Source organism: Aythya fuligula, chromosome 7 (assembly GCF_009819795.1).
Source record: "Aythya fuligula isolate bAytFul2 chromosome 7, bAytFul2.pri, whole genome shotgun sequence".
Lineage (NCBI taxonomy): Eukaryota > Metazoa > Chordata > Aves > Anseriformes > Anatidae > Aythya > Aythya fuligula.
In genome coordinates this window covers 26,553,259-26,576,950 of record NC_045565.1, presented here as the reverse complement: position 1 = coordinate 26,576,950, position 23,692 = coordinate 26,553,259, and the positions used below count along the sequence as shown (strand labels likewise).

General features: G+C 38.3%; 1 protein-coding gene across 1 annotated transcript in view; it reads left to right on the top strand.

Moving 5' to 3' along the window:
* LOC116491251 (VPS10 domain-containing receptor SorCS1-like) overlaps positions 1–23,692 on the top strand; it is a 289,913-nt gene that overhangs the window by 84,545 nt on the left and 181,676 nt on the right. The window contains exon 2 of the mRNA XM_032191107.1: positions 6,815–6,882. Within this exon, the coding sequence (XP_032046998.1) occupies positions 6,815–6,882 (68 nt within the window). The remainder of the gene's footprint in view (positions 1–6,814; positions 6,883–23,692) is intronic.

Below are 23,692 nucleotides of genomic sequence, written 5' to 3'. Positions count from 1 at the left end.
GAATTAATGTTCATGAAGGCCATCTGCAGTTATTCATTCCATGCTGGAAATTGGTAGTCCTAAGGCTGTTGCTTGAAGAAGAAAAACAAACAAACAAAACACACACACACACACACACACACAAAAAGAAAAAAACAACATGACCACTCAACAGTGGTGCTGGTCAAGAAGACAATAGATATTAAAAATCACTTATCAAGTGTATTGTTTTCTAACGCATCCAACAAAGAGTTGAGAAAGGAACAGTATGTACACAAATAATGCTGAGAGTTGATGGTGCACCAGTGAGAAAAATGGGCAATTATTGGCTTAAATCTTTTTCAGTTCTGTGACTTAACCTGGGACAGCTACACTCTCAACTGAAACAGATGCAAATTTACATACAGAGCATAGATGTCTGAAACATTAAAGGAGAGGTGCTGTTTTGCCTCCATTAGCAACGGCCTGTTGTGATTTTTGAAAACAGCACTTAAATCCTATAGGACCAATCCTTCTGGCACAGTTTCAGGTCAATCTAGAGGTAGCATTGTAAAATTCAGACCCCAGGAAGTTATAGCGAACAACTTTAAAAATTTGATTGCATTCTTCTGTTTGAAGAATCTCTATCACCGTGGAGCTGTAAAAGTTGTTTGTTTGAATTTAGTACCCTGTTGTGCTGTGTCAAGTGGAAAGCATTCCCAGAGAAGACCTAGGGGTGATGAGAATACAGCTGATAAAATGTATCCAAGATGAGAGCACTGTTGATGTAAAAGAGAATGAGTTGGAATACCAGGCAGATCATTTTGCACGGTGGGTCTTTAATAATGATGATTAGACATTAGGCACAATGATTTTTCTGGTCTGCATCCATGTTTAGTCTAGCTTGAATAAGTACAGCAATGTTTTAACATCATGTTCACATAGTGTTCCTAGGACTAAATTTGCAATAGTGAGTAGTGCAAAACATAGATCCGTGTCTTAGTTACGTGGCCACAGACAGCATCTGTTGCTTTCTTCCTGTTGTGTTATGAACCTGATCACCCGTGTGCAGACTCTCTCAGCACCATGCTGCCCAGCTAGTTCAGCATTGTTTTTAATGAGACTAAATATTTTTTTTTGCCTAGGGAGAAAAGACAGGTTAAACGTAATCCTTGCATTAAGTTTGGAACTAGCACTGAAGTAAAGCATGAACTTGGGTCAGTACCCTGTGCAGTACCATATAGCCTTTATAGATGCATTTGTGTAGCAGATGAAAACAAGGTCAAAACAAAGATTTAACCTAGTACTAAAAGTGGGTTGGTAGTAGAGGAAAGGGGTGTGTGTGTGTGTGTTGGGGGGGGTGAGATGGTGTGGACCAGCTGAAGATACGTTTGAGAAAAATGAAGCTATGCTTACCCTACAGCTCCTCCCAAAGTTGCAGAGATCTTTCACGGGCCTGAACTGGATACTTCAAAGAGCAATAGTTTTGGTCCAGCCACTGATTTTCATCTTAAACCTATAGGCAGGCCTTTACAACCTGAGTCTTAAAAGGTAGTTATGGGTCAGGAGTTCTTATCAAACTGAAAAACTTTTGGTTTCAATTAAGACATCATGGCTTGCAAGGTATGAACAACCTGTCTTTCCTAGAATAGCTACTGGGAGCTGGTTTCATCCGGGAGATGTGTAAAACAGGTTTAAATACCTCTTCTGTCAGTCTGTTGTTTCCCAGGTGAGTGTACTAACTCACCTTTCCTTCTGTCCTTTTTTCTTCTGGGGCTTTTCAACTTTATATAAAGTAATTCAAACAAGCAGACACTTTTAGGGCTATACCACGGCTAGTGCTCACCAAGCATGCAATAGAGCCAAGAAGTTTTGCTCTTGGCTGTCATCACAAAGTGATGAAGACTTTTCTCTCCACTTCTATACGTGTTATGGCAGAAAAAAACTACTTCAAATGCTGTTCCTGCTGAAGAACAGAGGTCTTGCATTTCTCTGGAATAGGAAGAGCCATCTGTATTCAGACAAAAACTGGCATAAGACTGGATTTTCAACTTTTTTATTGTCTCTAATTTGCTTGTTGTTTTCTTCTTGCCCTTGTTGGGTTGTACTGATTGGTAAGCGGTAAAGAAGGGGGAAAAATACAGTCCCAGGGGAAGAAAAAAAAAAACACAAAGAAAATAAAAAAGGTGAGACAGTATTTTTCATTTCATTACTGTGTTCCTTCACAGCTGTATTCTGACATTTAGAACAACATAATATGCATGTCTCTGTTCATTAGGTTTCTCAGCACTACATAGTGACAGCCACAGAGAAGGGGGAGGGGGGCAAAGAAAGGAAAGAAAGAAATGATCTTAAACATGAAATAACCTTTGCAGGCTAAACAACAAAGAAATGAGAACAGCGAAGGAGAAATACATTTTCTGAAAGAGTAAACATAACCAAAATCATGGCCTTGAATTAGGTTATTCAAATAACATTATGAAGGGGAAAAGAGAATACTGAACTCAAGGCAGAAATAACTAATTTTCTGCCCAATGACTTGCTTTGTATGCATATCTTTGAGCAGATCTATTACTAGTGTTTGAACCAGAGTAAATGACACAAGGAGAAGACTGCTGAAACTAAGGATTGCCTTAAAGCTGGGTCAGGAGCTGATACATGCCCAGGAAAATGGGAAATTTGTTCTAGCAATAAGTATCTACACCATGTGCAGGTATCTAAGCTATTACATAACGAACACCTTCATGTATATGATACAAGGTGTTGTCAAATACAGATACTAGCTTTGAAATGTTAAATGTTATTTAATCATAATTTTACTCAGAAGCTAGTATATAACAATGTTACTTCAGATTTTAAAGGTCTAAGTTGCAACAACCATGCATATTTTAATGGGTCCTGGAATACCTCTGATTGTAGAAGAATTGTTAGATACACACACATACAAACAAACCAAAAACAAACAAACAAAAAAAAACCAATATGACTTTCACCACGTTAGTTCAAAGTTCAAAACCAAGACATTTCAGCTCTCTGGAAGTGGGAGAAAAAAAAAAGGAAAACAAAAAACACAACTCATTGGCAGTTTTGTTTACTTTTGTCATGTCATTATTTCTGAGATGTCAATTACAATTTCTTTTTTTAAATTAAGAAATTAAAGTTCTCAATGGAGTTTTCTTTTGTAGAAATGTGGAATCATAGAATCATCTAATCATTAAGGTTGGAAGAGGCCTACATGATCATTTGGTCCAACCAGCACCCTACTACCACTATCACCCAATAAAGTTTGTCTCTAAGCACCACATCCAATCTCTCCTTGATCAACCTCAGGGACAGTGATGCCACCACTTCCCTGGATTTATGATCTCTCCTCAAAGTTGGGAGGGGGAGAGAGAAGTCAAAACAATGAGAAACTCATGAAAAATAATTGTTTAATTCTAGCAGTTGCAAGTTGCTAATTTTAGTAATCCAGAAAATTAGGCCTGACTTTAATTCCTAGGTTTTACAGACGGGGGAAGTGGGCTTCATAAGATCTTTCTATGACTTTCCCCATGTCAGCTCAAGGCAAAGAATGTGGGAAAACCCTACTGTGTTTCTTACTTACTCTTCCTAATTTCTATGCCTGCTATTTTCTGGTCTACCTCTAAAACTACCAGATGTCAAAATATTTGTTAGGGGAATATTTATTAGTCATTTATGTCTCTAGTTCCTCTGGAAAGCAGAGGAGGATGGTGCCAAGAAAAGATAACAAGGCTTGGAAAAAGATATAAGCAGCTTCCCTGCAACTGTCCAGCTGCTTTGCAGATCAAGGGAGGCTGGAAGCTGAAAGCATGTGCAGCTCCCACATCATATGGAAGGTCTCTATGCAAGCTGGTGCTGAACCTTGTTACTGATTTTACCATTGTTTCATCAGAAGAGCGGTTATTTGGAAAGGCTTTACATACTCCCATGTGCTCATACCTCCTTCCTCTTCTGTTTCCCTTTTACCCCTTTAAGTTTCATTCACTTGTGAAGTAGGGGATTTAAAGACTTGTTCAAAGGGGTGAGGGATAGCAGTGACATAGTCTGGACCCAGACACACAGCTGCCTGTCTGCCACCAATTAACATTCCTAGGAAAGAGGAGATTGAAATTTTAGCACTTTATAAAGCCTTAATTGGTTTGCAAATCATATGTGCCCACTGCTGCTCTGCCATCTGGGGGCTAACAATGTGCGTGGTGGCCATCTCTTCAAAGAGAACCTGCTGGTTGGAGGGAGGCTAGATGGCACTGAGGTCAGTGTGTTTTTGGGAGAGTGGGGGGGGGGTGGTATCCGTGTCAGGATGCCCCTGGGAGTCAGCAGGCATAAGGAAGCGGTGTGTGTGCATGTGAAAACAATTGACATAAACTGCTCTCTGTCATAGCTGTTGTCCTTGGGGTCCCTGGCTAGGGCAGGAGTTAACCAAGAGGCTGTTTCAGGGGGACATGGATCATTTCCCAGTTTTCTGCAGGGTGGCTGTCACTGGAGTGTCATGCTGAGATCCATGGCCGATGGTCAGGGCATCCGGAGGGATCTGGAGGCAGCTTGCTGTAGTGGGGTAGGACTGGTGGGGAGCCATGTGAGGGAGGCACTGAGGAAATTAGGCCTGGAGACAGACTAGGAGTCACACGGGCTCAGTACGGAGCTGTACCTGGAGTTGCAGGGAGCCCTAGGGCAGGCCCATGGACTCAGCTCTTGGAGCTGCAGGGCTGCCCTCTGTGCCACCCTGGGCAGGCCTCATCTGCCCATTGGTAAAGGATAGAGTAGGCTGGTGGCTCCTGAGGGCTGTGAGGTGTCCCCACAGTGTGTTGGGGACTACCACTCATAGCTTTGGTGTGGGGAAGCCTTGTGCATCAGGTACCTAAATGGAGACCGTAGAAGAGCATCCCCATTGATTTCTGGAACCATTTGTGCAATGTCACCAAATTATAAAACTGGGGTTCCTGCCCTTGTCTTCTGCCTGGTGGGGTTTGCACTTTAACAGCTAGAGTTTCCAGCCAGTCTTTAGTGCACAGCAGGATGAGGCTCTTGTTTTGGATGCAAAGCAGTAAGTGGATGTAGATGAAGATGGGAAGCAGGAGGTTAAAATGGGAGTGAGCAGGTAGGAAGGGAGGCTTCTTCCAGTAGATGTCATAGAAGATGGTTGGTTCTGGTCGACTGCTGTTTTTTCAAGTGCTTCTCCTGTTTTCCCCATCAGCTGCATGTGACTTGTGTTCATTCAGATCACAAATGTTTTGGACTGACCTTGTTTGTGCTATGAGGAATTTAACTTGTGCTGTAGAAATGAATAAATCTGTTTCTTAAATGCATATAACCTGTTCCCTGTGCTTTCCTTTTCCAATAGCTATATGCTTATGTCCTCAGCTCCCACATTACCATGCTTTTTCTGGTCCTTATATACTGAGCATATCAGAAAAGATTCTGTTGCTGCTGTGGTGGGTTCAGGGCTATTTGCTTGTAGGAGGCAGGATGGCTTTTGCCTTTGGAAAATGGTAATGGCAAGTTCTGTTCCTTTCTCTCAGTGCAAGCAGTGACTTGGATAATCCTCTGCCATACTGCTGCTAGCTTCCACAGAGCTTATAGGGACTGAATTTTCTCCAGTCCTTGGCTTCTCTGCCAAATTGATAGAAACTAGCTGATGAAAATTAAAGTTATCAAGAGAATAGAGGGGTGCATATCTGTAAACCTAATTTCTTAGGAACCCAGGTTGAAGATGATAATGTATATAGATCAGGGGTTTTGTCAGATGAGAAGTGTTGTGCCTCTTCAATTTACAGCAGTCTTAATGGGATAGGAAGGAGGAGATGTATGGTGATCTGGTAGGGAAAAATACAAAATAAATTAGTAGCAATAATAATGGTCTCATAGTTTGTCCCAAATGTAGGTCTTGTTAAAGGAGCTTATCATCTTGAATGCCAGTTGTTATTATTATTATTATTATTAAGCTTTAACAAAAGAGCAGACAAATATTTTACTGGAAATTCTTTTTGATAAAATTACCCTCCTCCCCGGCAAGGTAATTTTATTCTAGAAGTGTCTGTTTTGACAGGAGGGAAGAGCTGTTTATCAAAAGAGCCAATAAAACTAAATGTGGAAACATTTCCATTCTGGCTAAATCTAAAGCTTCTCACTGAAGTTATAGAAGTGTCAGTTGTTGGAGACATTTGGAGGTCCCTAGTTCAACCTCCTGCTCAAAACAGAGTTATCACCAGCTTTAATAAGGTTGGCCCTATTTTTATCTAGTCAGGTCTTGAGAACCTCCAACAATGGAGGGCTCTGCAGGTGTTCTTGGTAGCCTGTCCCAGTGTTGAAGAATTTTTTTTCATGGATATTCTTTGCTGATATCCAGGCGAAGTCTCCCAGGCCACAGTGGGTGATCATTTGCCAGTTTTTTTTTTAATCTTTAATCATCTGCCACAAATGGAAAATTTGGCTGAACACAGGCTAGCGGGTTATCCATGCATTGCAGCTGTGAAAAATATCAACAATTTCAGTGCTTGTGAAACAGAGCAGAAAGTAACCTACCACAGAGCAGATCTTATCTGGTATCCTAAAACAGTATGTCTAGCATGTTAACTCCTTCCCATGCATTCTTCTTCCTAGGGTTAAGGGAAGAACCTGTTCACAAATGGAGAGCAGTTGAGCAGAAAAAGGTCTGACTGGCTCAAGATAGACCTCTGCAAATACTCCCCATGTCAGTTTAGGCAAATACTTTTAAGAATTCATTCAATTATGTTAAGCACCCATTAAAGGAATCCTAAGTCCTCCCTGGGGTCATTTCAGTTCTATAAGATTGTAATTGTTTGAGACTAACCATGATTTCTTCTTTTGCCTTCAGGTGATTCTAATTCTGACAAAGCTGTACGACTACAACCTGGGAAGCATCACAGAAAGCTCTCTTTGGAGGTATGAAGATAATTTGAGCTAATAATTACCACCTTACTTAAATAGGAGCATCCTGATTCGATTCTTTTATTGAATTTAATTGGATTTTTTAAAAATATGCTGGAAGGTTTGTAGCTTACCCATCTCTCTTGTTTCTATTCTTTCGTACTTAAGGATGAAGAGGCTGAAGTCTTGATTGTTTTGTTTCAGCTAGATAACACTTCACGAACCTGCTGTCATTTGATTTCCCCTTTTCTATCTTATTCAGAATCAAATCAACCAACGGGTTTATTTTTAGAACTCAACAGCCTCAGGTCCTTGTTTATAATGAAGAATCTCATGGCTGTCTACTGCCCAAATGATAGTTATGAAAAGTCAGTGCTGTTAAGACTGGGAGCATGTTTGCATTTAAAGTTTGCTCAAATGAGTATTCCAGGTCTGTTTGTTCAGAACTCATAGTTTTAGTACCAGATTATGGATTTCTACTCGTGTGGTGATATCTGCTGTAGTAATTTATAGGGGATGCCTTGTGACTTTTGATTTCAAAAGCATATCATGCACATTTGCATTCAAGGAGAGCAGGTAGTACTTTTTTTTTTTTATTATTATATATATATTTATTTTATTTTAAATAAATCTCAAAAATGGATCTAAGGGGTGTTTACTTCATATTTTTTTAGTGGTAGCATCAGGAGCTGTAATGGATGAAAGGGGAGTTTTCTCATCCTTCCATCTACAAAGCTTTGGTGGGCAGACTAGGGCTTTGTTTGCAGGTTTGATAGAGGTGGACAGACTACTGTATTGATACAAGAAAACTACAGTTATTTTAAAACTAAAACTTCATGTGAGATTGAACTTGTTTTGATAAACTTGTTTAGGAAAGGATTTTCAGCTCCCAGGAAGAATTTTGTGTCAGAAGTAGAAAAAATAACCTTTCTGTCCAAGGAACTGAGTAGGGATTTAAGAGAAAAACAGAAGAGGGATGTGGTCTGGAGTGTGTTGTAAACTCAGTGTAAGTGCTCTGCCACACTAGTATGCAGAAGAAAAGTGCATTATTTCTCTCTGCCCAAAATAAATCTAAAAAGAATTAAGAAAAGAAAAAGAAAAAAGAGGGAGGAACCACCCCCAAACTAAAGACATATCAAAACTTCAAGAATTTTCGTTCTAGCAATAGGAACACATAAAATTATGATTTTGAGGCATTAAATAAATAGTCTCTTATCTTACTGCATGGATAGTTTAATTTTTCTATTTCATATACATCACTGCTAGGGCTTGAGATCAAAAATGGCCTTATTGTCTCTACTATCCTTTTCCTGTTATGATATGCGCATTGAGGAGCTCGACCTAGGATCTCTCAGGATTGATGCTTTTGCAGATTTTTTCTAAAGGGGCTATGGGATAAATTGGTTCCACAGTGGTTTCAAGAAATAATATTCATAAATGCAAAATCTGTTATTTTTATTTTCTCTTACTAACCTCACTTGTTTCTCTCTGAAAAATCTCCATCTGTTCTATTAGTCATTGAGAAAGGCATGGTGTTTCACCATGTGGAGAAACCTCCTTCCCTGGTGCTGAAGAACTACTTGTGATGCAGTACAGGATTGAGTTGAGATACTAATTTAGGACTAAATATAGTATAGCCACATAGGAGAAGAGAAAATACCTCTTATTGAGGTGTATGAACTTGGGCACAAATGTACTGATGAGTTTATGCTGTTGCCTGTTCCAGAACAGGGTTCTGTGGAGTCTGAATTTTACCCTTATTAAAAGAGAAGAGACTGTGAATATCACTGGAAGGTTGTACGAGAATCTGGGACTTTGGTGGTATACCAGGCCTAGATCTAGTGAGTGTTGTGCACTTGTCTATACTTCAGACTGTCCTAATGTTAGAATGTGACATAACATCAGAAAAGCTATATTATTTCCTCTAATCCTATTGCTGAAAAGTAGTATAGGAGAGACTATATGAACAGGAGCTTCATATCTGACACTTCCTTGTAATATTCTTCCAGCCTTCATTCTTTAGGTTGACATTTAGGGTCCTTCCTCACCCTTCAGTTTAAGGTCTGAGTCTGAATTTTTTTTTGCTTTTAGTATGTCAGGGGTTTTTACTAATATATAGAATGTTTCAATTCTCAGTGGTTTCAAGAAAGAATATTCACAAAAGTAGAATTTTACTAGATATAAGCTAAATTAGTATTGTCTAGAGTGTTTTAATATTAATACCCTTGACATCTTGGAGCAAAGAGTACCATAGATTTGAGAAACCTCTTGGCTTGTTTTGAACATGTCAGCTCTAGTTTCACTTGACACATGTCACTTGTCAGGACTTGGTTACAGCTGCATGGCCAACCATCCAGTATCCCAGGGATAATGTTTTTGACTAGGAGATATTAGAGGGGATCCAGGACAGCTAAAATGAACATATGTATCTTTGCAGTGCTCTGCTATTATTCTTGATTGGCTCTTTGGTGTTCGTGACTTCTCTGTCACCAGTGCATTTCTCTTACCTTGTTCCTGTTGTCTTAATTCAGGCCCAGGTGGTTACACTGTGCTCTATCCCGAATCTGGCTCTGCTGTTAGATCCATGCTCACCATGCAGGCATGTGTTTGGTTCTCTAATAAATATCCCTCTCAAGATCCCATGACAGCTTCTCTGTTCTTTCTGTGATGGAAAGAAATGACAAAATGGGCATATCTTATTATTTAATGTACCTGACGGGGAGGTTAGTAGCTGTCGCACCTCCTGGCTACTTAAGTGACATGTTAATTTACATCTCATTGATTGTTTCAAAAAGATACAAAAATGGACTTGAGTGATGGGAAGAAACATATCTTGCACTTCAATTTATTTCTTGCCTCTAGGTTTGATGCTAGGGAATGGAAGAAATCATGATCTCATGTCTAGTTTGATTTCTGATGTCAAGAGTTCTGTTTCTGAAGGATAGAGGAGAAAGACAGGTAATTCTGCAGGTACCCACAACTGAAGAGGAATCTTTGCCTTGAGAACGTGACAAAGAAATACCACCATTGCCTCCTGTGCAGAGTGTGTTCTGAAAAGGTTGATGAATGATGAGAGGCGATTTAGAATCATGTCACAGACACGAGTCATTTGTGCTATAGCTGGTTATAAGCACATTTGTCAGTGGAAGGTATAGTTGGGTGATTTAAGCAGTTTTGTGACTGATGGGACTGTAACCATCTATAACACAACTATGCCATTGCCTACAAGATGTGAATCTGTCTTCTTTATAAACACGCTGCTACCTACTAGGATGACATTTCTTTGTAATTTTTCAGCCAGTTTAACTACAGCTGGCTGCAGTACTAATGGATGGAGATCGCCCTTCTGAAACGACCGATGAATTAAGACACTACTGGTGACAGACACAAAAGGACAAAATACAGTAAAAGGAAAAGAAATAAATTCTATACAATCTTCTAAAGTACTGAAGTTCAGAAGCTCACCAAGCTTTAGATGCCAAGTGAACTGCTGATTCTGTATGTGGTAAATTAAATTCTGTATCAGGCTGTGCTTGACTTTAATTATGTTATCACCTCAGCATACTTTTTCCACTGTTTTAGTTGAGGTGATTTTATTTATTTACTTATTTATTTATTTTTATATAGAAGAGAAAGAAAACAGGGAGGAGAAAAGACTATCTTTCACTGAGCAATTAACTGAGCGTACTGGGTTTATTTCTCTTCCTGTCTTGGGTATCTCTCCGATCACAAAGAGGATTAAGCAGTGAGTGTTAGGAGAAGATGTTTTTTATCACTGGAATAAGATAAGCTTATGTTTGCAGTAAATAAAAATGTCAGAATAGTCACTATGGTATGCATGAGCTGCAGACAGTGGAAGAGGAGGACTAATCTTTTTTTTTCCTGTTTGCATAAATATGATACTCTGGAGAGATGTACAGGACGCCTTCCAACAGGACCTTGAGAGGCTGACGACCAATGAATGTTGCCACTAACCTCTTTCTTTTCTTATAGTTCCGTATTTGGTTAGAAATTACTAATTTCTTAGAATTTCCTGTAAATGTAGCAGTAATTAAACTTTACTTTTCAGTCAGTAAGTAGGAAGATGTAGGGTTTGTTTGGCTTGAGAATGTTTATGTCTGAACAGATATTTTTTGCTCTGTTAGTTCTAGTAGTTACTGATGATGCTTCTGTACTTGGATGCTGTACTTGAACTCTCAGCTTCCAGTTCAGGCCTGCTGGTAGCTTCCAGCCTGTACTCCACAGTTCTTAGTTTCTGCTATAGGGAAGCTTGTATGTATGCTGTAAATGAATCGCAAGAACTATGGAAAAGACTCATGCGTCACATAGGTCTAGTTTTAACTTAACCACATGTAAAGTAGGGGATAATAAAAGTTACTTTTTTTGAGAGAAGTGAATTTTGGACTAGATAAAATGTCTCAGGTCTCAGAACTCCAGGGCTCTGTTTCTAGATTTGTCATGGCCTTCTTTTTTTTTTTTTTTTTCCTTGAGCCACAGTCTTTTAGCCTATCTATCAGTTTACCAGTTTACTAATCCCCAACTTCTGACACCACCAACACACATTATCTTGCAATTCTGTCCCTTCAATAAGAGAAACTGTGTATTTACAACATTAAAATAATAATAATAAAGAGAAATAATAACAAAAAAAAATCCTTAGAGCATCTCCACTTCTAGGTATAGGAGTAGCTTTCATTTCTTCCATAGTGCTACTTCATAAAATAACGAATTCACTGGGAGTTGAGTGTAAGATGACATCTCTTGCTCAAGGAACTGTAAGAAACATGCTTTTAAAGAATTACTGCTATGTCCTAATTTTGTTCCTGTTCTCTTCTGCTATTAGCCACTTCAGAAGACAAGATACTGGGCAAAGGCAGACTTGAAGTCTAAGTACCATCAGTATTGTGTATGTATGATGAGTAATGCAGTCATCATCATGAAGGGAAGTGATATGGTGAAAACGCTTGTTGATGGAAATAGGTTTGTGTTAGTATGTCAGATCATGAAAAGGAGCAATGGAGTAACAGAAATCATTTCCTCTTACAGCTGCTATAGGGATAGGAGTTATAGGGAGAGAGGTAGATAAAGACTGAAGAGCCTTTCTGGGTACAACCTTGCATTATTAGCCAAATGATGCCTGACAACTTCATCTTGAATCTTGTTTGAAAAGTCTCCTTGTTTTGACTGTATGTTTACATCTAAAAAATATTTCTAAATAATATAGATGCTTTGAAGCCTCATGTATTGTTGTTTCTCCATGAAATTTTCTGACTCCTTGCAACGTGTGTAAGAATGCCCTCTTTTCAGACCAGAGCTATGGCCATCCATGTCATCTTCAGTACTGTTGACATGTTTGTGAAGATTTTCTTCCTCTTTACTATAAAGTCCTTACAGCAGGAGACTCCAAATTTTGGCAGTATTTTCTTCCTTTGAGGGGAATTTCCAGTAAATGTCTGTTGCTCTATTGTCTTGCTGCACATTGTATGCTGGTTCCTTACTTCTGTTTTGCAGATGGGCTGTTCTCCACGCACATTTTTCTACCTGCTGAGCCGCATTAGTAAGGTCATAACCTGTGGTTTAGTGACACAGTGTGCTCTGCAACAGCAGATTAGGGTCTTTTAGATGGAGTAGATAGGAGAAGCAAATCCACATGAGAAAGGAACTGACAAAAGGGGGGAGGGGAAGTCATTAAGTACATTTTAACCAGCAGTTCTGTGGGAAAGGGGAATGCAAAAAGGACTATTTGAAATGCTTTTATCTATAAATATGATGCTTCAGTTGCTCAGTGTGACTGAATCACTTTCCTTAACTGAATATCAGAGCTTGATAAATGCTGCTGTATTATCTCCCACAGGTATTTAGTGAAATTGTAACAATAACACTTCCTCATGTCTTTTTATTTTATTTTCATTTTTGCTTCTGGAAACGTGAACTGCTGGATGCTCTGTGTATAGATGCTGGAGAGCATCTGTAAGGAAAGGAAAATATCTACATGCTCAGCTATTTTTGTAGGAAGAATTATATTTTATAGTTTGATCGCAGCAGGAGATCTGATTCTGCTGGAAGCAGGCTTAGAACATGGATTTCATGTACTGACTGAATGTGAAGCTGAGTGCAACCTTTTTCTTGGTTGATGGGACTGTTCAACCATCAGGACCCCTAGGGACTTTGTAGTCTCTATAGCTATCAGTTTTTCACATGAATGCTTATTTTATTCTGGTGACTTACAATAAAAATTTCTATCACAGTCAACTCTTCCAGTTGGTTGCCAGAGTTTTCTGGGATGTCTTGTCTGCTGTCAAAAAGAGTTCCAATAAAACTGGAGAGAGGGAGAAACAAACAATAACAACAAAAACAACCAGGAAGTGTTTTTTTTTTTTTTAATTTATTTATTTAAGATACAGCCCACAGCAGATGTTTTAACTGATCCTAAGTTAGTAGAATGTGAAAATCTTATTGAATTTTACCATATTCTTACCTTCCCTGAAGCGTGAGGGCCAGGATAGCTCTTGCATTTTGTGACCCGACTTCTACCTTGATTTAATCAATGGCAAATAAGTTGTGCCTTGGCAGCATGAGGAGTCATACTCTGATATTTTGAAGGATCAGATTTGGCTGAGGATTTAGTGATATGCTCCTCATTGCCTGGTCTGTATTGATAAAAACTTTCAGCACTAAAGACAATAGAAATTTATTAAGAATATTAAAAATATGTTCTCTGTGGCAGCCAGTTGTGAAATGTAGGAGTGTTATCAAGTAAATAAATAAAAAAACACCAATCCATTTTCTGCATGAAAAAGCATGTAAATCAGCATTATGAATATTAATGCTGACATATATTATAAATATACTGTAAATAACAGGTGCATAGTGTTCATGCTGCTTTACAGACGTATAATGTTTAAGTGCAGTTTGTCATTCTTCTGTAGATTAGAAAATGAACTTTTACACCTGTGTTTCCCAGACTGTATCTGTTTGTGTAAATGAGACTTCAAAAAAAAAAAAAAAGTAAACTGAATTATGGGATGTATCTATTTGTTCTCTCAGTGTAATAAATGCAAACAAGCTAGACTTGATATGCAAGAAGAAACAAACAATGCTGGAGTTACCAGTTCATAAACAGAAAGCAAAACACTCTTAATGTTCTTATTTTTTTCCCCACTGCACATACTTTTCCTTTTGCAAGGATGTGTAAAGATGTACCTGTCTTTTCAGAGGGATATATACTCATCTAGTTGCAAAAAATGTATTTGAGTCCGAGCTTGAGTAAACCAGAACTACTCCAGTTTATACTAGCTTGAGCTCTGAGGTCTTCAGATCCAGGTACCATATTTCTGTATCTGTGCCTTGGGAATTGCACAGGCAAACAACTCAAAGTTTATTATTACTACAGAAAGAGCCAGAAGTATCTTTTGGTGTCTCTTGAAGGATATAATGAAACAACTGTACATGATGTGCTGTAAAAACGCATATTTAAATTGACACCAAATATTTATTGCATAGTATAAACTGACTACTCTTTACACAAAAGCACAATAGCTTGCTTGGAACTGACCTTTTTTTCTGATTTCTCTAATCTACCAGGTAAGAAATGGACAACAGAGAACAGGAGGAATAAAGCCCACAATTAATCAGCTTGTATCTTCAATATTGATAGCAAAGAGGAAATAAATACTGTGCTTTGCAGGGAGCTGGAGCAATTAGGGTGAGGAAGGTTTATTTTGCCTCTTGTCATTCAGCTATCCTGGTGGGAGCAGGCAGGTTCCATGGAGCAGACAAACCTCGTACCCTTGATGGCTTCTGTGTACTCAGTGCTGAGAAGGTTTGTGCATGTCTGACAGGGACAGATAAAAGAAGCTTGATTCCCAGTGAGCAAGGAGGTAATTCACTGCTACAATTCCCCTTACAAAGGCTTGGAGAAAGTGTATGGGGATTCAGGAACTTTTTTTTTCCTAGCTGACGGCCTCTTCCTGCTACAGTAGAGAGTAATTTTACTGGTAAGATTCATTAAAATGATGTGTGAAAATGTGCCTTTTTGATTATCAAAGTCAATTGTCACGCCTTCTAAGATGATACAGTGCTTTACCAACAGAAGGTAAAAACCCTTTTCTGTCACCCCTTATTTTCCTGCTGCCCCCTAAATAAGTTTGTTTCATTAAGGAGTGGCATTGAATTTTCCTAGCATGCATTTTACTGTGTGCTTCATTTTGAATCTATGAGAGGCTAAATTGAAAAGAAGAAACTCAAAGAGGTCATATTGTGTATTAAATGACTTATAAGGAAAGAGAGCAACTTTGATATCAGATCTTCCCTCGAGGCAAAATTATTGTACAATGTTGTTAATTCTACTAACTTGCTTTTACTTCTGTATTTTCGTGTCCACATCTGTATGTGTGTTCCCATTTGTTTCCTTCTGTTCTTTCTTAAAGCCTGAGCTCCTAGACTCAGGCAACTGTTTGCAGTCACAGCCTGGTGGTGGTGATGGGAGAAAGCCCAACTTCCTGGTTTTCACATGGTGAAGGGAAAATTAAAGGACTTCATCTCCTATACTGACAGGAAAGCCCAAATATATTTTTAAAGTTTGATTACATTTTTTATTTATTTTTTTTCTTAAAGTGATGTCTTGACTAGGAAGGCAAACCAGGGTGGGCTGGAAGGAGAATCAGAATGAGGTGGATTACTCCATGTTCTGGGCATCTGGATTCTTACTGGAGGCTGAGATGTCAAATTATGACATTTTTTGCTTGGATTCTGCCCTAACACAGGCTAATCCTTGCAAAAGAGTAAGAAAAGATGAGATTTTAAATAGTCTCTCTTTCTGAACATCAACACAGAAGAGCTTTTATGAGTATAGACTCTGTAGAGTTGCTGGAAAGAGCTGCTAGATAGGAGAAACATTAAAAGCAGCAACAAAATGAAGACTTTGTGAAGTCATTTGAAGACATTTATAATCTTTTCTTCCTTATCTTTCTAATTGTGTTTGTGTGTTTGCTCTTCTCTTCTTGTGGCTTCTGGGAGGTGAGGGAGGAAAAATCACAAATTTTTTTTTTTTGGTCACTAAAAGGTGGTAGCATTATTTAAGTGGAAGGAATGTTTTTTTTAAACTACAGAATAGATATGATTTTTGTGTGTGTGTGTGTGTGTGTGGAGTTCTTCCTCATAATGAATTTTCCTTGCTAGAGTCTTCAGGAGGTGGTCTGCTATTTTTCCTAGCCTGCCTCCAGCAGTGCCCAATAAATGCCAGCTATTATCAATGTTAAACTCTCAATATGTAACCCACTACCTTTGGGATAATGTTTTTTCTTGCCCTGCTACAGAAATCAGCTTATGCTCTTAAGCATGAGTTTTGATGACTTGCAATATTAACATAAGCAACTATTTAAAAATACATATTATAGGCTATTGAATTACTGGCCCTTTCCAGTGAGCACATCTGTGGCTTGTAAGACTCTGACCTCCTTTTGCTGTGAGCAGTGTCTGCTGACTATACGCATTGTGAAAATATCATTTCTCTTTGCTTCCCTGCCAAGGCTCGAGTGACGATGTGCTCTCTTGTTATGAGGCAGCATAAAATTTAGAGGCTAGTCACGGTGAAGGTAGTAAGAAAGAAACTTAAAGACCTCAGTAAATTTCCCTTCTAAGTGTTCCCTTTTCAAAGGTAAATGGTCTTATTCTTTGTAATCTCTGATTGTGTGTTAACAGCTTTCACAATGCTAACTTTTTTTTTTTTTTTTTTTTTTTTACAAAAAAAGTACATTACAGTTGCAGTGCTTTATGTCCCTTAAAGGAGTCAAAGGAGGAAGAAGCCAATACATTTTTTTCTATTTTTCTTTAAAGTCCACTACCTACTCAGCAGATATATACTGTAAATTCAAGATGTGGATGTTACACGAAGCAAGTGTGATGACACAAGTGTTTTAATAGTCTTTGATTTATTTCCCTAAGTGCTTTATTAAGATGATGCACAACAGCATTTGGAAGCCAAAAGCAGTCTTAGGAAAGACTTAGATGAGTTATTTTCAATCTCCTGACTTTTCTTCCTCAACACAGTAATTTGTTTGATTGGGGAAGAAGGGCCCTGGATTCAGAACAGGGATTTTACTTCTTATTTAATGTTTCTTTGTGAGTTAATCAGCCCAGTTTGTGGTCTGAGTCGGTAGGAATATGAATGAACTCACTGTGATACAAGAGAGCTTCATGGTTCAGAGAAAGGATACTGCCTGGGTTTAGGAGATTTGTTCTGTTACTGGATGGGTTTGTGGCAATCAAATGGAGAAATATTTGGTTAGGCATAATCAAGAATCAGCAAATTCACATGTATCAGTAGTCAGCTGTGAGGTATCCTCTCCTGGCAAGATACTTATAATGATGTTCTGCAAGGTTAGTTCCAGGTACAGTGATATCAGGCACTTTTGCCATTAGTCTGATAATAAATCTGATATTTTTAAGACAGGTAGTGTAGTGAATTACTGAGACTTGAGAAAGTCACAGTGATCAAATGGATTGCTTAGTAAGCTGGCCTGACTTGGAGAAATATATTTTAGTCCAACAAAGCAGACTAGTAGGATAAGGGCTAAAGGTTTTACTTAATAGTACTATGTACCGCACAGTGAGGTGCTGTGATCAAATGATCTGTAGGAGATGGAATAGTGAACTGAACATCATGTCCCATTGTGAAGAGGCTGAATCAGACCATTTTGGTCATTGTATATACAAATTAAGGAGCCAGAATTTGAATTAATAAAGAAATGAAAAGTAGAAAACAATAGTTATTGCATGATACTGATTTGACATGACAACCTTTGTGGCATTGTACAATTTTCAGCAAAACCTTGTGCTCAATTATGAGATTTCTGGACAGAGTTGAAAGAGAAATGGAGGTGCAAAAGTGTGTCATGCTGTTTAGAGTATTTCTGTGCACTAGAAATAATCTAAATATGGCTAGCTAGAATGCCATCTTTGGCTCAGGAAGTCAAAGAATCCCATCTGTTGGAGACTTTGAGAGTGTTTAGGGGAAATACGGATTCGTACTTCCTGAGCTCTTATGCTGATATCTGTTGTTAACCATCACAGACAAGGTACTGTGCTGAATGGACTTCTGCTCTGACGTGAGTTGCCCACCCTGATATTGTTATGGTAGCACAGAACTGTGTAGGTGAATTTACACATTGGAGGTGTTATTGTGGTGTAGTTTCATACCTAAATTTGCTCATTTCCATTGTCCCAAAGTAATTGTATATTATTAACGTAATTGTTTTACATTTTTCCGTTCCAAGTTATTTGATTCAGCACAAGGTTAACTTGGTGAAATGTTGATATAAAATATATACATAAATATATACATGTTGACATAAAATAATACAACAGATACGAAGTTCCTAATTTTAAACTGTATCAATGTTATGTAATCTCAGTGAATATCCTGGAAATTTATGGCATGTATCCTCCTTAAGTGATGAATATAGGAAATGCTTGAAATTTCAGGTGAACTGTTTGCTGTATATTTGTTTGGTGTATATTTACATGAATGGTGCCTTTCTAAGTGAAATAAAAGAAAATATATGATGACTAGTGGAATAAGGTGGGCAAAAGATTGCACACGCCAAGTACAAGATGACATGTGTCATAGAGGAGGGAAAAACCTAGTTTTTGATGTGAAGAAGACATGGCTAAGCTTGAAAAAGATGCATGTGGTGTCAGCTCTTCTGCCAGTAGAAACTGGTATTAGTTTACTGACTTGAGTCATGTGCTACTCTCCACTAACTGTTGACCTGCTCCAGAAGTTAATTTTATATCAACAGACAGAAGTCATATCACCCGTGTCGTTAGGCTTCTCTTCCTTTTGATATTACTTTTTTTTTTTTTTCACAGCTGCTGTTACTGTTTAGCTTTTTAGCATTATCAAAATTTAAAGTAAACAGAAAAAGTGGTTGAAAACACAATAAGTGCAGCAATAAAATCTATTCAATCTATGTCCCATTAGAAAATAATGGTCAGTCTTGTAATCAGCATAATTTCATTGACCAGCCCCTCTATTAACATCATTAAAAAGCCATTGGGTTTGGCAGTTGGCTTCTCTTACATTCAGATGCTCCTTACTGTTTCAGAAGAAACCTGCTGAGTCAATTTCTTTAGAAAGAAGATGGAACAGGATCTCGGAGTAAACAAGGTTTCTCAATTTTCAGAATTTCTGTTGAAATTGCTTTTTTTAAAAAAAACAAACAAACAAAAAAAAAAAACACACACACAAAAATTACTTGTAAAAAGATATAGCCTAGTTTTATATGCATGGATTATCTGTGGTGTGCTGTAACTCCTGGAATGCTGGTTAGGATGCTAGTCCCTCACTGGCAGTATCTTCACCACAGATGATGCACCAGCTGTGCTGAGCTCAACTGACCTCTCTGCAAAGAAAGCTGAACTCCACTGAGACATGAGTGTCTGCTATAGAAGTTATCGTGGCATGTTCATGATCCTGTGACTTCTGACCTAGTCTTCAGCTTGGTTACTAGTGCCTCTGAATTAACCTGTTTGAGAGTATTTTGGGAGGAGGTAGGGCAGGGAAAGATGTCAATTTGCTGTGACTGATTTGTGTGTGTACATGTGCAGTCTAAAATTTCTTTATTTTGAATCAGAATAGTTTTTTAACTGATCCAAAATGTTTCTTGGCTTCTATGCTCTGGGGAAGAAAAAAAGGGGGGAAAATGTTTGATACAGGAAAAAAAACAAACTACAAATCCAGGTGTCACATAGCTGTGAGAAGATCTGAGGCTATTTACTTCTGTCATGGTAGCTATCAGTCTAGCCTTATTTGTTTATAAATAATCCTGTTGTGTCGGTAAGAATTGATCATTGAATAAGGGAGGTCCATTTCCTTTTACAAAGGACTATTTTGAATGAAACTCAACATCCCCATGAACCAATATCTCACCTCCAGTGTGAGCTTGCAGCACATAAAGAAGAAAGGATATAATAAGGCAAGCATGTGATGATATTTTCCTGATTCCACCTGATAGTGATTTCTGGCTTCAGAACTTCATAAAACAATAGTGGTCTAGTAGAGGTGTTTAATAACCCTTCGTGATACATTTTATTTTATTTTATTTTATTTTATTTTATTTTATTTTATTTTATTTTATTTTATTTTATTTTATTTTATTTTATTTTATTTTATTTTATTTTATTTTATTTTATTTTTTAATGTGGGGGTTGTTCTTCTTTCTCTGTAAGTATCTATTGTTTGAACCAATACAAACTTTTAACATCAGAGTAGTGGACAGCTGAAAAGCACCAAGTGGTTGTTGGATGTCAGCTGCAGTAGGAGCTGAATTAATGCTTGAGAAGTGAGTAGTTTTCTGTGCCTTTTAGCCATCCAGTTTATTTTCCCTACACCTCTTTATTTATGTGAAGTCCTGCTGTGTGATGAAAGCCAATTCCCTCAGCTGTATTTTATCTTATAAAATGAACTTGCCACTTGCCATGTTGGATAAAATGCCCTACAGAAGTTAAAAAAAACTAAATAAATGACAAAAAAATAACATTTGTTTGTAGCCTTTAGGGCAAGGGGCTCCATATGGAGAGCAGAGTGTCTTTGAGTTTTACTGATTTGCTCCTTAAGCATTGCATTAGCTGTTTAAGGGATGAAGAAATTTAAAAGGGGTGGCTTTGGAAAGCTCCATTAACTAGTAAAGAAGAATTTTGGTTCTTTAGTAAACTTGCACTGTATAGATTTTGTAACATGCTGCATACGAGGAAGTGTGTTTTACTATGGAAGAGTAAAGTGATGGTGGTCCTGAATATCTTCATCTCTGTTTTGTTTCTAGGCTGGCCACATTGTTCCTACCAACCCACAATTTTTTTTTCTTTTCAGAGAGGTAGCAATGACCTTGTTTCTGAAGTCCCAGCTGTTTGGGACATGTCTCAACACAGCAGTGACTCCTATTTAATTTGTGTGCCTGAACTTGTGAATAGGGTCCTTGTTGGCTAGTTGATTAGCTTAAATTTCTGAATGTACCTAGTGATGCCCTCACCCTGCCATTTTTTGGTTTAATGTGATTCAGAGAGAATTGAATCTACCTCCTCCTCCCTGGTTTGATAAATTTGATTTTGCATAAGAAATATCCCCCCAGAAGTACCTGTAGGAAATCTTGGTCAGAAAGGCAAAAGCAGAGGGAGTTGAATTCTAGCAAGCTGTTCTGAGAATATCTGAGTCAGCCATAGCTTCTGCAAGGCAAGTTCATAGGATGTCAGCTTCCACCGGCAGCAAAATCTCTTTTCAGTGGTGAAGAAAGCTGAGGAAAAGGGGACTCATGTAGTTATTAGTAGTATTACTCTCAGTGGCTCCAGGCGATGTTACACACGGAACGATACCAACTCTCATGCTGCTTACTTGCTGTTATGCAGGAATCCCACCCCCTTCTTAAAGCACTGGCACTTCTATTAAAAGCTTTAGAGATCTGCTCTTGATGGAAGGATTTCTATTAGTTTGGATAACACACACAAAAAAAAAAACAACATAGCTCAGTCAGGCACATAGGGAAAATACATGAAGTGTGGTTTAATTCTGGTCGCATAATTCTGTTAATGTTTGCAGCTGATAATGGAGCTGATGTCTTCCAGCTGTACTTAATGAGCTCAGGTCCATCCAGAAAGTGTGGTGAGGATAGTGAGTGCATCAACAACTCTGTCTTAGAGCGTGTGTATGTATTTGTATGTATGTATGTATTTGGTCTACACTTGACAGTTGTCTTGTACATGCCTCAACAACAACCCACTGGGCATTGTCATTCTGTCCTCCCACGTGGGTTTGTCACTTCCTTTCCTCTCAAATTACTCCTTCTCTGGCCTCCCTACTTCTGTCCATTCCTTTGTTAGCTTCAAGAGTTTAAATATAAATTATAAAATATAAATATATAGAAATATATAAATATAAATATTTCTATTTATAGAACTATAAATATATAGAAAGCTATATATGTTCTTATATATATGTTCTTATGTAACACCACATAAGAGCCTAGAACTTTGAATGCAGATGTCATAAATATTAGTCTTCTCAATTCCAGAGCCCCTAGCACACTTTCAGGTAATTATATTTGTGACAATTAGACTCTCCTGTAAACTGTAATTAAATTAGAGGAAAGGCTTATGTGGAATTTGGTAAGCTTTGGACCAGGCTTGTTACCAGTTTTTCTTATCCTAAGAGAAGGATATGTATTTTTTTTTTTTAAACCATACATAAATACATAAAATTCTTACAGATAATTGGTACAAATTGAATCAATATTTGTAAAATAGTATTTTTTTTTTTTTTTTGGTTGGGCACTTATGAGTTATGCAGCTACTATGAAAACAGACCTTGCACTGGGGCAGGGCTGTTGCATCTGATCATGTAGCAAGTCAGATGGATACCACAAACAAGTGAGCCCAACAGAGCAGGGAGACATTGCTGGCACATCAGGCAATGGCTCAGTCTGCTGCCAGGGCAGAGTTCACTCCATCTGCTGTTGTTACCTGATTTAAGAGAGGTTTGAAGTGTATGAATAGGGGCTAAAATTAATAAAAGAGATTAGTTAATCCAGAGAGCTTTTTGGATTGTCAAGCTCAGATACCTCAATAGTATGTATTGGCTTATTGTCCAAGAGATTGGGGATACTAGGGCAGAGGTAAACTCTAGCCTGAGTCAAATTCTTCCTCAAAGGACTTTTTCAATATCTGTCAGCTGATGTGCTGTATTAGAGAGAAATGAAATGGGTGCAAGTGGGAAAGTTTGTTCAATGGTTCAACAATAAAGCTGTTATCCTTGCTGATGTGTTACTGGGATAACTGTGCCCTCTCTGAGGACAAAAGAGGAAAAAATTATCAGGCATCATACATTAACTGTTAGACCCTCCTGATCAAGCCCAGTTCCAGACCCACTGCAACAGGGTGCCATGGACTCTCCATTGCTCCATGGTTTGCATAGTGGGTGCAGGTTGTTGCCCTGTTTTTTAAGTCACCAGCTACACCCAGTACACGGTGTCTAGAGGCAGAAGAAAAGCTGTAACATTGTAGTACAGCTGTGGAAGAGACTTCTGAGAGATTAATCTTATCTGCCCAGATCTTGAGCTGGTAGCAGTCCTGCTATTAAAGGTCCAAGTTTGCTCTTACTAATTCACTGAATGCAGTTCCATTTGCTCATGAACTCAGAGAGTTATTTGAAATATAGTTGTAACATCTAGATGCAAAAAAAATGCGGAGGCCTAGATTCTTGATAGGAACACGTCTAGCAGCAGACCACTCTCAGGAGCCTGTGAAAGTACGGTACTTCCATGCAAATAACTGAACTTGCTAGCCTCTGAATTGGACAGAACATGACAGCACTGTCAGCTGAGTTAATGCCCAGTGGTACAATAATGAAGCTGCACTGTTAGCATTGTCTTTCTGCCAGAGTCACAGAGAAGACGAGTAACAATGCCTTAATTCTGCATAAAATAACTGTTCCATTAGTTGAAATAGGCTTGGAGTGGGCTAGTCTGGAGATGAAGAACAGAGATCTCACCCCTGTCCCTCAGGCAGGGTCTGCATGTGATTTACTTACTGTTTGTCTTCCAGTGCTGTCATTTGCTGCACTCTAGGCTGACTTTCTGGAATTTATACTTTTAGTTACCAGTGCTTCCCCTAAAGCTGGCTTTACTGAGTTGCCTACCAGGGCTACAGATCAGGTTGTCTATTAATTGCAACAAGAATGACTTTTGTCAATCTTCATTCACAACTTTTCAAAGTAAACTTTACTTTCAGCTTCTGCTTCATTTCCTGTATCTTGTTTGCTCTGTCAGCCAAAGAT